The 10,711-nt window shown below is 40.1% G+C and overlaps 1 protein-coding gene across 1 annotated transcript; it reads right to left on the reverse strand.

Moving 5' to 3' along the window:
- Positions 1-666: 666 nt before the first annotated feature.
- On the reverse strand, positions 667-9,942 carry LOC120518620 (transcription factor Adf-1-like). The gene is made up of 3 exons (XM_039741499.1): positions 9,514-9,942; positions 1,640-1,793; positions 667-1,363 (listed from the first exon to the last, which is right to left on the reverse strand). The coding sequence occupies exons 1-3, from the start codon at positions 9,644-9,646 to the stop codon at positions 946-948; spliced, it is 705 nt and encodes a 234-aa protein (XP_039597433.1). The 5' UTR covers positions 9,647-9,942; the 3' UTR covers positions 667-945.
- Between the last annotated feature and the right edge of the window lie 769 nt (positions 9,943-10,711).

Below are 10,711 nucleotides of genomic sequence, written 5' to 3' on the forward strand. Positions count from 1 at the left end.
ATTTTTCATAAAACAATACAATTTCTCAGCTTCAACACTGATATGATGTATTTGTTCTACTTTCAATTAAATATGGGTTTAACTAATTTGCAAATCATCACATTCTGTTGTTATTTTCATTTTACACAGTTTCCTAACTGTTTTGGAAACAGTTGTTTTTTCCTTGACTGCTTATACTGAACAAAACTTTTGGAATTTAGTCACCCATGTTGCATTTAGATAAAGACAGCTATTGAGTCCTATTTATGACAAAAACATTGCAATTGTCACAGTTGTAATTGAGTCAGCTATGAGCTGTTAACAAATTACATCCTGATTTTCAGCAATAGACTATTTTTCATCTCCACTACTTTATGTCCAAAGGTTCCTTGAAATCACACATTGCTTGGTTTCTGCTTCATACATGGAACTTATGTCATTGAGAATGCTTAGGTGATTCAGAACAAAATGGCTTTGTTTTCCCCCAGCACAACTGCCAAATCATTGTAAAGTCTGCAATCAACTCTTACCTCTTAATCGGTGCTATAATTGCAATGCAAATACTTTATGTCATTAAATACAAAACAAAAAGCAGGTACAAAAGTGTGTAAAATAATGGATTTATTAAAAAAATCAATACCAATAATAACATGCTACTCCAGCAATATATACATTATTTGTATGTTTACTAGACATAAAAAAGGCTGAAATAGCAATATATGTTTGAAAGTTTTTTTTAATAAATTTCAAAGTGAAAATGCACTTATGCATACTAAACTGGAGAAGTTTCATTATAAGACAAAAGAGTTCTGGCTCAATGTGTCTTCTCCATGCTGAGCCACAAGCCCCTGCTTTGTAAGAGGGTGTAGAACCTGCTGAGCAGTACCCTGGCCTTGGTACTGCCACCCCAACTATTCAAGCAATACTCATCCATTCATCCATCCAACCATTTTCCAAATCCACTAGTCAAAAAATATTTTCTTCCTCTTGAGAAGATTGTAACTCGTCTAGGAGCTTAAGAATTCCAATTTTCGCTTGTACCTGGTTACGTGGTGTTAAGGCATCAATAGTTGGCACCAAGCTCATTAAAAACAGTTCCGTTGGAGATTGTGGTTTTGGTGTTATTGAGGAAACAGGGACTTTCTGTGATGGAGATGTCAAGAATTTGATGAGCTTTTCATCTAAGTCTTCTCGTTCGCGTTTTCGCTTTCGCCCTCTGATGTGAGGTTGAACAGAATCATCATTTCTGCTTTGGGAATGTGAAATGTCAGAAGTTGAGCCTGTACTTTCTTCTTCACCCTCTGCTTCATGAACATCATTAAGGGGGATGGTTATGTTTTTCTCTACCAATTCTTTTGAATCCTCTATAAATTTTGACATGGCCCTAAAAAGGTAAAACAGAATAAAGATCACTTAGCATTACTTATTATACTTGCTTACAATATAGTACACAAAACCAGTTAGTATGATTAATTAATGCTGATGATTGTGCAACTGCAATTATTTTAAAGCTATTATTATTTATTTACTTAATGCAAACTGGAGATATGTGAGGTTGGCAGACAGATATAGCCTCTGACTTCATGATTCTGAATTTTACTAAGTGGTTTTGTACATGATAGTTATATTTCTAGTGCAACATTTAAAAAGTTTAACATACCCTCTTGTTTGCACATATGGGAGAAGAAAAGACATAATTTCAGCATACTTCCATTGCTTTTGCCATCTTAAATCTGAACCACCAGGCTGGTAGGCTTTGTTCTTCCTCACAAAGGTATCACGAAGATTTTTCCATCTCTTCTGACAGTCCTCCACTAAAACAAAAAATAAATATATACAGTATATATATTTAAATAGTAGGTATGAACTTATAAATAATTGGTGTTAGCCAATTTTTCTGGGCTGATATTATGAGATCAAGTGACTCACTTACAGCAGTCTTACTGTATATTTGCTTAGTGCCCATGGAGTTGAGTACTGACAGCCTGTTTGTGGGACACTTGTATGGCATTTGTGTAGTGAATGATATCCTGTCTTAGTGAGATTAACTACTTAGTCATTGTACCTTTGGGAAGAAATAGACAGAGATTTGATTGGAAAGTACATTCATAGTACCAGCTATCAAGAGAGTATTCGCCATTATAATTCATGATCTTGTTGACGCTCTTTATCAAGTTAGAGTAATAAATGTTAGCGGTGGGTGGCACAGTAGTCTAGTGGTTAATATTCAGGGATGAAAATGCAATTCCCTGTCTGGTCCCTGTATATGTGGATTTGCATCTCCTCACACTTATTCCATGTATCTCAGGTAATTATGGGCTTGTGCATGAATAAGCCAAGTGATAGAGTGCCATCCAATTCAGTGACGATTCCTTCCTTCCACATTCCCCATAACCCTGGTCATAACAGGTTCAGAAAATGGATGAATGGACATGTTGGAGATGCCATTTTGATGCATTTGTACCCTCTAAGTTTGCTAATACAGTATTCTAAACTAGCCAACCTGCGTACGCCACATAATCAGGCCGGTTTTTTAATGATTTTTAAGCACAGGGAGAAAATTAACATTTGAAAAATCGGTCATGTAATAAATCAGCAAGAAAAGCAACATTGTAACAATGCACGGAACGAACCAACACACAATCGTCCGTGCGGCGCTCAGGCGCGGAGGGTGGAACGGGAGGAGAGGAGAAGGACATCAACTCCGCTGCCTCCATCACGCTAGTCTGCGGATTTCTCGTCCAGTATGCACTGCCTGCTCATGTGCCCACCTCCAACTCATCAGTCGAGTCGTTGTCGTCTTTGCACAGTCCAGATGCACCGGTGACTCATGTAGACTTTTCATTGCTCTGTGCGGTTTTGGCTGCCTCTCTATATATAATCAACCAAGACACCCGACCACTGTAGTAGCGAGGTGGAAGGGGGGTGTGTACAAAGTGCAGGAGTATCTAAGAAGACGCATGTTTGTCACGGATGCGAATTGCTGTATGTAGCGTGTAAAACAGTTTGCTATTGTGCACGCGGTCGTGCGTCATAACTGAAAACTCGGTTTTTAAAGACTGCTTACTTCATTGTGTATACGACTGTAGGTGAATGAAAAGATGCAACTCTGGAGAGGGCAACATACAATACAGCGTTTTACACGCTGCATACAATGATTCACATTCGCAACAAATTGTTTTACACGCTGCATACAGCGATTCACATCCGTAACAAATATGAATCTTCTTAGATGGTGCTGTCACGTCCACCCACACTCTCGAAGCACACACACTGCCTGGTCATGTGCCCGCTCGCAAGAGCAACTAACACAGCCTCACCCACCAACTGTAAGACCATGGGAAACCCCTCGCCGACTGCTCAACACACCACATACAGCGATTCACATCTGCGACAAACAAACTGTTTTACACACTGCATGCAATGATTCACATCCGCGACATGATTTTTCTTAGATGGTCCTGTCGCGTCCACCCTCGCACTCGAAGCATACACACTGCCTGGTCATGTGCCCAGTCGCAAGAGCAACTGACAGAGACCCGGCCACCAAGTCCAAGACTATGGGAAACCCCTCAGAAACTGTTTTACACGCTGCATACAATGATTCACATCCGCGACAAACAAACTGTTTTACACGCCGCATAAAGCGATTTACATCCGTGACAAACATGCTTCCTCTTAGATAGTCCTGCCGCATCCACCCTCGTTCTCGAAGCATATACACCGCCTGGTCATGTGGTGCCTCTGTGTGAACCGGTCAGGCACAGAGAAGGTCAGCTGCTGAGAGAGCATCTCGAATGTTGCAGGGCCTGCATTGGTGAAGCAGGTGAGACGGTAATGAAACCGAGGCACAGGGCTCATTGGGTTTTAAAGACTGCTTCCTTCATTGTGTTTTAACCTCAGTTTTAAAGGATTGTTTTAAGGATCCCATGGGATACCCCTCGCAAACTGTTTTACACGCTGCATATAGAGATTCACTTCCCGTGAGAAACATGCCTCTATGAACAGCCAACGTGGCTCAGAGGTGCATGTGGGCTCTACGACAGACGAACATAAATGACGCCGTTTTTCCTGTGTCGTCGCGTCCGAGTTGGTGGGCGAGGTTCTGCGAGTTGTCGTGGTATCCAATGGTCTTAGAGTTGGTGGGCGTGGCTCCTTCCTGCGTGAGCCATGGGCATCTTACTTGTCGGCGGCTTAGTGAATCCACGCCCCTTTCGGCGTGCTTTCAATGGGTGTCTTGCCTTAGTGAATTATATATATAGATAATCATTCTAAATGTAGTTTTTGGTCTAATATAACTAGCAATGTAACCAGTAAGTTAGATAGTTTACATGCTAAGGTAAGGGCAGCAGCTGACATACTGGCCCTTGAAAAAATTGTTAAGAAATTCTCCAGCACTAAAATACCTTGGAAGAGTAATAGGGTGTCCAAAATAATGAAAAAATGCAGGGGAGCTGAGCATAAAGAGAGAAAAAGTAAACTAACAGTCCACTATGAAATACTGAAGGCACATATTAGTGAACAGTAACGGCACACTGCACAATAACGTGCAGTGAATACCCTTGACTTGAGCATTCCTAGTTTCCTCCTGTTTCTCTGTATGTTTAGCATTCATTTGCTCAGATGTTGATGTGCTTGCTGCTTCCTGAGCAGCTCTTCTTTTCTCCACCCTAGCAGCCCACTTGTTTTCTTCTTTCGTCGGCATCTTTTTGCGTTAAAACTGATTAAGTCAGTGTTTGTGTTGCAATTACTTAATACGTTTTCTTTAATCTTTCACACTAGCTGGCACTTAAGTCTTCAATCTGCCTCAAGAATGATTTAAGATATGTAGAGGTAGAGGAAATGATGGAGAAGGTGGTAGGGAATGAGAACGGCGCCCGTACACATGCGCCGCACTGCCGAGAGTTGATTCTACAATAAGATAAAATAAAAATAAATAGAGGAATAACCTTGGAGGTCAATCATCACCCCGAAAGCCAATAGTAGACATCACGTAGTATTTGTGTACCAAATTTCAGGTCAATAGTTCAAACGGTTTGCGAGCTACAGGTGATTTAAAATCCTGGACAGACAAACAGACAGCCACGGCTGCGTATTATATAAGAAGATATAACAAAGCACTCCATTTTGATAGGCAGTCACATTTCTCTAAAATTATAAATTATAATGCTGGAAAACTAGGAGTTGTATTGTCAACTATTGATTATCTTCTAAACCAAGCTCATTCAATGGAACACACCTTGAAAACTTCTAGTGAAAGTTTTTTGAGCTTTTACAACATTTTTTAAACACAAAACAAACAATATTAGATGTAATATAATAGTCCTCCAATGTTAACCCTGTTAAAGCCTAACATGCTGTTTTAAGTGAATTAAATTCCTTCACCCAAATAGGTGTACTTGAGCTCCACAGAATAATTTCTCAACTAAAACCATCCACTTGTGCCCGTGACCCCAGTCCCACTAGCTTTTATCAAGAAATCTCATATGTTCTCATTGACAGTGTACTTGACACAGTTAACGCATCATTAGATATGGGGGCCTTCCTTATCAAAAGGCTACATATGTTAAGCCCTTGCTCAAGAAAAATAATCAACTCTCTTCCGTCTTTGACAGTTTCAGACCTACTGTATTTCTACCCTGCCTTCCTTAGGTAAATTCTAGAAAGTGTAATATTTAATCTGTTAAGTGATTACTTGAACAAACATTCTATACTTGAAATGTTTCAGTCAGGTGTTAGAACAAATCATAGTATAGAAACTGCATTGACTCAATAACATTACGGGTTAATGTGAACACAGGCCACATATCTGTCCTTTCTCTCTTAGACCCGAGTGCAGCATTTGACACCATGGACCACAGTATTCTTATAAATTGCCTTAGGCAATGGGTGGGTGTCTCTGGTAGGGTCTTAAATTGGTTTCAGTCTTTTTTAACAGGTAGAATATTCTTTGTTAGTTGTGGTGACTGTAAATTCAGAGGTCTATAATATAGCATAAGGTGTACCACAATGATCAATCCTGCGCCCGCTGCTTTGTTCAATATACATACTTTCATTAGGAAAGATTATATCGAAGCATGAGGTGAACTGCCACAATTCTGCTGATGACACACAGCTTTACATATACAGTATATAGGAACCAATGATCCTAGCGCTCTTGGCTCCCTAATCTTATTTGTATTTCTGAATGGATGAGTAGTAGCTTTCTCAGACTAAAAAAGGAAACAACAAAAGTCTTAGTGGCTGGCAAAAATGGAAGTAATAAGGGCATTAAAAATAAACTGGATCCAGTGGCATTAAAATGCAAGGCAGAGGTAAAGAATCTAATATATAAAGCAGAGTCGATGTATGTGTGTATGTATGTTTGTTTGTCCGCAATACAAATCTGCACCAGGCGTCCGATCGCCACCGAACTGGGCATGGAGCTCCTTTGTGACCAGGAGAAGGTGATGGGGTATGTTTGGTTCGGAAAAATGTTCGTGGTGAACTGACACAACATTCGGCACATGTCCCTGTACTTAAAATGGCTGCACGTTGCAACAGAACTTCACTGTGGCACCCTCTACCAGCAACTTTGGTCCCTGTGCGTCGCTCTTTACTCATGTTTCTTTAAATTGCCAAGAGATGGTGGAAGTGTCCAAGTATGAGAAGGCCGACTGCTTTGATCGGGTGAAGGGGAACTGCCGTATCGATGTAAAACGTGAACGACCCAGTCCGCGTGACCGGCTGACACACCCATGTTTCCGTGAGTCACACTCCCAAATGCACTGATAGTGCTGTATTTCGATCGCCAACGTCTGTTATATGCCAGCACGTTTGAACAGAGACTCACCTTAAAAAGACAGCATCCTTCCCCCGCCATTTTCCACACACACAGCAGCAGTTGTATGTCACTTCTCTCTGTAGTTACCATCGCCAACGTCAGTTAGACAGCATCACGGTTCAACACAGATGCTCCTTACAAGCAGAGCACCCCTCCCCACCATTTTTCCCAGTACAATTTCCGTGCTATTCTTTCTCACTGGCTTTCCATATTTGTGGTGCTATTTGCTCCCTTTTCCGACTGACAGTACGATTTCAGTGTTGCTCTTTCTGACTGACTACTTCTATTTGTTCGCTTTCCAATGTATTGTAAATAACGTAAATTCATCTCATTGTGGTGCTTATTCCGTACGTAATACCATGTAACACATTATAATTGTCCTGCTTTTCGCTAATATACCCATGCCACCGAAAAAAAGGCGTAGAATTGGAGGGTTCACTTCAGATGCCACAAGAATGTCTATTTCAAGCTCTTCTGAAACGCCACACCACACAGCATCCAGAGTAGAGGAACTTACAATAAAATGTCAATCAGAAACTGTTTGTTCTATTTCTATGTTCTGTTTCTTTCATTTGGGAAATTCACTCATTACAGATTCCCGGGCAACGCCGGGTACTCCTGCTAGTCTCATATATAAACATCTACATGTGGAAGTGTGTGTGTGTGTGTGTGTGTGTGTGTGTCTGTCCAGTCCGGAGGTGAGAGGTGGAGTCGAGGTAAGGGCTCCACCTCCAAAGAAACAAACCCACTTAGACGCTAATACAGAAGCGAGGCCAGCAAGTCGGCAAAACGGTATCCCTTTTACTTTTCCTTCCACCACTAATACACAAGCAAGGGGAGCACGTCGGAAAACAAATCACCCTAGGAGAGAGATGCCCAAAGTAGTTCCTTTTAATTACCTGACATCTCTACATTACAGTTTTTTACTGATGGTTTCAATAGTTTCTTGGACCCCGTGCTGCTTACACTGCTAGTTTAGGTATAATCTTGGACTCTGACCTAAACTTTAAATCACATATTAACCAGAATACTAGGACCGCATTTTCACTACCTGGGAAACATAAACACAAATGGTGATGGTCACAAGAAAACAATTATGATGATTAGATGGTATAATATTATATAAGAATACCATTTAAATAATGCCAAAAAGATATCAAAACAAGAAACTTACACTATAATCAAAATTTCTATGATCAATAACCCACACAAGGTGAGAAAAAGCCAAGAGAAAAATCAAAGAAGAGGTCAAGGAAAATTAAATGAGATGTCCTCTCATCACACTGGCAACTTGGCCTCGTATGGGTTGAGTGTGTTCTGTGATGGAGTGAAGTTCCCTTCCACATTTCTGCCTTCCTACCATAAACCTGAATAATCAGATTCAGTAAATGGATATCTTTATAAGGAGTTGTACTTTCACTTAAGGAACATTGCAGAAATAAGACCTCTCATGACGATGCAAGACGCTGAGAAATTACTTTTGTTTTGTCGGTTAGATTACTGAAATGCACTCTTAGCAGGACGACCTAAATAAAGACATCAATTGGTGGCGATTGGTTCAAAACGCAGCAGCAAGAATCTTAACCAGAAAATCTGAGCACACCTCACCAGTTTCAACACTGCTACACTGGTTACCCGTATGCTTTAGAAATGTCATTTTCTAACATGCCTGATCCAGATCAGGTTTAATTAAATTGTGTTTACTTACTGGATGTTTTTATTGAACGCAATTTACACTAAATTGTTGTACTATACGTTATATATTCCCACAACTGTAGACAAAGTCACAATTTTAGAGTACAGTATTTTCTGCACCTGCTAAATCCATTACATGGTAAGGGAGAGCTGGAGCCTCAAGCACACAGCAGAAACTCAAAAATAACGGGACTCAACAAAGGATACACACACACTCACCCAATTTAAAGTCTACAAACACAGAGCCTTTAAAAAGTATTCACCTGCTTAGAAAATTTCAGATTTTATCATTATACAACACTGAATCACAGTTTTTTTGAAACTGATCAACAGAAAAAAATAACCTCTTTCCATTCCTTAATGATTGATTTAACTGGACTCTAAGGGACTTGACTTGGAGATGTTCGTGTCTCCATCCGCTGACTTGTGCTTTTCAGTCACCTTTTCGTGGAGTGTTCTTTAATCTTCATTCTCCGTATTGACCCTTTTAGATAAGGACTATTTAACAATGCAGCACCATGCCAACGAACTGGATTCAAATTCTAGCTCAGCCAATGTAGGGGTCTCCCTTAAGTTAATCACCCGGGTGTGTATATGTGTGTTGTGCAGTGAAATGGCCTCCCATCCAGGGTGGGTTGCTACCTTGCACACAGAAAGGTCTGGCTCAAAAGAGCCCTGGAATGGAAAAAGCACGCTTTGAAAATAGTCCGCTGGTTGCCGCAATAAAGAGAAATACATCCAGTAAAGGGAAGACGGAGCGACAGACAGGATCTAAGGGGTTCCTGGTATTTATAGTACTTGTTACAGGAAAAATACATTTTTAATGTAATAAAATCTGCAAAACTGCTAAAAGAAATCATGACAATAAATTACAATTTATAATTCAGAAATGTTATAACACGATCGTATAGACTTGTCAATTTGAAAATCTGTGTCACGTTCTTTCAATATTTCCTCGCGATATAAACACTATTGCCTGCTTGTTTTAAAACTTCTTATAGTAACTTGTAAAATACCTGAGAGGCCAAGGGCTGTGGAAACTGCACGCCATGCACTGTCCTTCTTAGCATTATCCTTGTAGTTTTCGTCCTTTGAGTCATACAGCACGGGATGACTCTTGACTTGTGTGATGAGTTTTTCTTTGTCCATTTGTTTCGCTTGATGCGCTTCTGTTTTCGCTCGCGTCCAAACCACGCCGTAATCCTAAACGGGCGCGTTTTACGCGCGTCGACTTGCGTCATACGCGCGTCAATCACTTCCTGTGAGTTTTGCTCATTTTTTTTTAAATAGACGCGACTTCAAATTTTTAGTCGCTTCGCTTTTGCGCGATTTAGTCTCATCGAATGCACGTATAAAAAGCGTTACTGATCTCACTCTTTTTGTTATAGTGCTAGTCACTTATTTTCTTTCTCGTAAACTGTGGACGGAAGCAGTTCTGCTCAGCGTGATCGGATCCTATTTTGGGTTCATTCCATAATTTTTGCCAGTAGAGGGCACCATAACCTCAGAATTCTCGAGTCCCTCGCGGTCGATTTTAAATTCAAGGATGGGATTATTAATAGCAGAGAAGGGAGATTATGCCCAGATTAGAGACGTCAACCTGGTTGACGTAGTCTATTTGAAAATACAATAGGTATTAAAGCACCGTTAGAATAATCAGAAAACCTTCTCCATATAAAAATGGCGTATTGGGGCACAACAGTATGGCTTAGTGGTTCAGTCGTTTTTCATGTAAAGTAAGGCTAAAGGTTCATGGCTCAGCAATACAAATGGGTGATCCAGACGACGTTACCTACCCTGCTAATGCTACTAAAGGTGTATATGATAATTCACTTGTGATGCGTGAGTCACTTTGAATAAAACTGAAATACGATAAAGTGGTATATTTTTATTCAGTTTTATCATGTTTTATTCAGAACTGGTATTTTTCTTTGATTTGATGTTTAATGTTGATATTATTTTATATCCAATGTTTTATTCATTTTTGCTATGCTTTTATTTATTTTGTTACATTTTGAATTTTTGTGAAGTGCTTTGATCCTATGAAATACTAGAAGTAACTGAGTGTCGGGAGTGTCTCGCAGTTCTGGGTTCCTTCAAAAACATAGGGAAGGTTTTTGGTGTGAAATTGGCAAGAACACCATCCCTTCAGGTTCCTCTTCTAATAAAAAGCCATCCAAAAGAGGGGAAGTGAGAAAGGAGCACAATTGTTTT

Source organism: Polypterus senegalus, chromosome 18 (assembly GCF_016835505.1).
Source record: "Polypterus senegalus isolate Bchr_013 chromosome 18, ASM1683550v1, whole genome shotgun sequence".
In the NCBI taxonomy this organism is placed as follows: Eukaryota; Metazoa; Chordata; class Cladistia; order Polypteriformes; family Polypteridae; genus Polypterus; species Polypterus senegalus.

Bases quoted from the DNA above. Each gene is read 5' to 3' on its own strand.
- LOC120518620 (XM_039741499.1), bottom strand. From the start codon at position 9,646: ATGGACAAAGAAAAACTCATCACACAAGTCAAGAGTCATCCCGTGCTG. The intron at 1,794-9,513 runs GTATTTTACAAG...TTTTTGTTTTAG, and splicing joins CACAGCCCTTGGCCTCTCAG to TGGAGGACTGTCAGAAGAGA. The intron at 1,364-1,639 runs GTATGTTAAACT...TTACCTTTTTAG, and splicing joins CCATATGTGCAAACAAGAGG to GGCCATGTCAAAATTTATAG.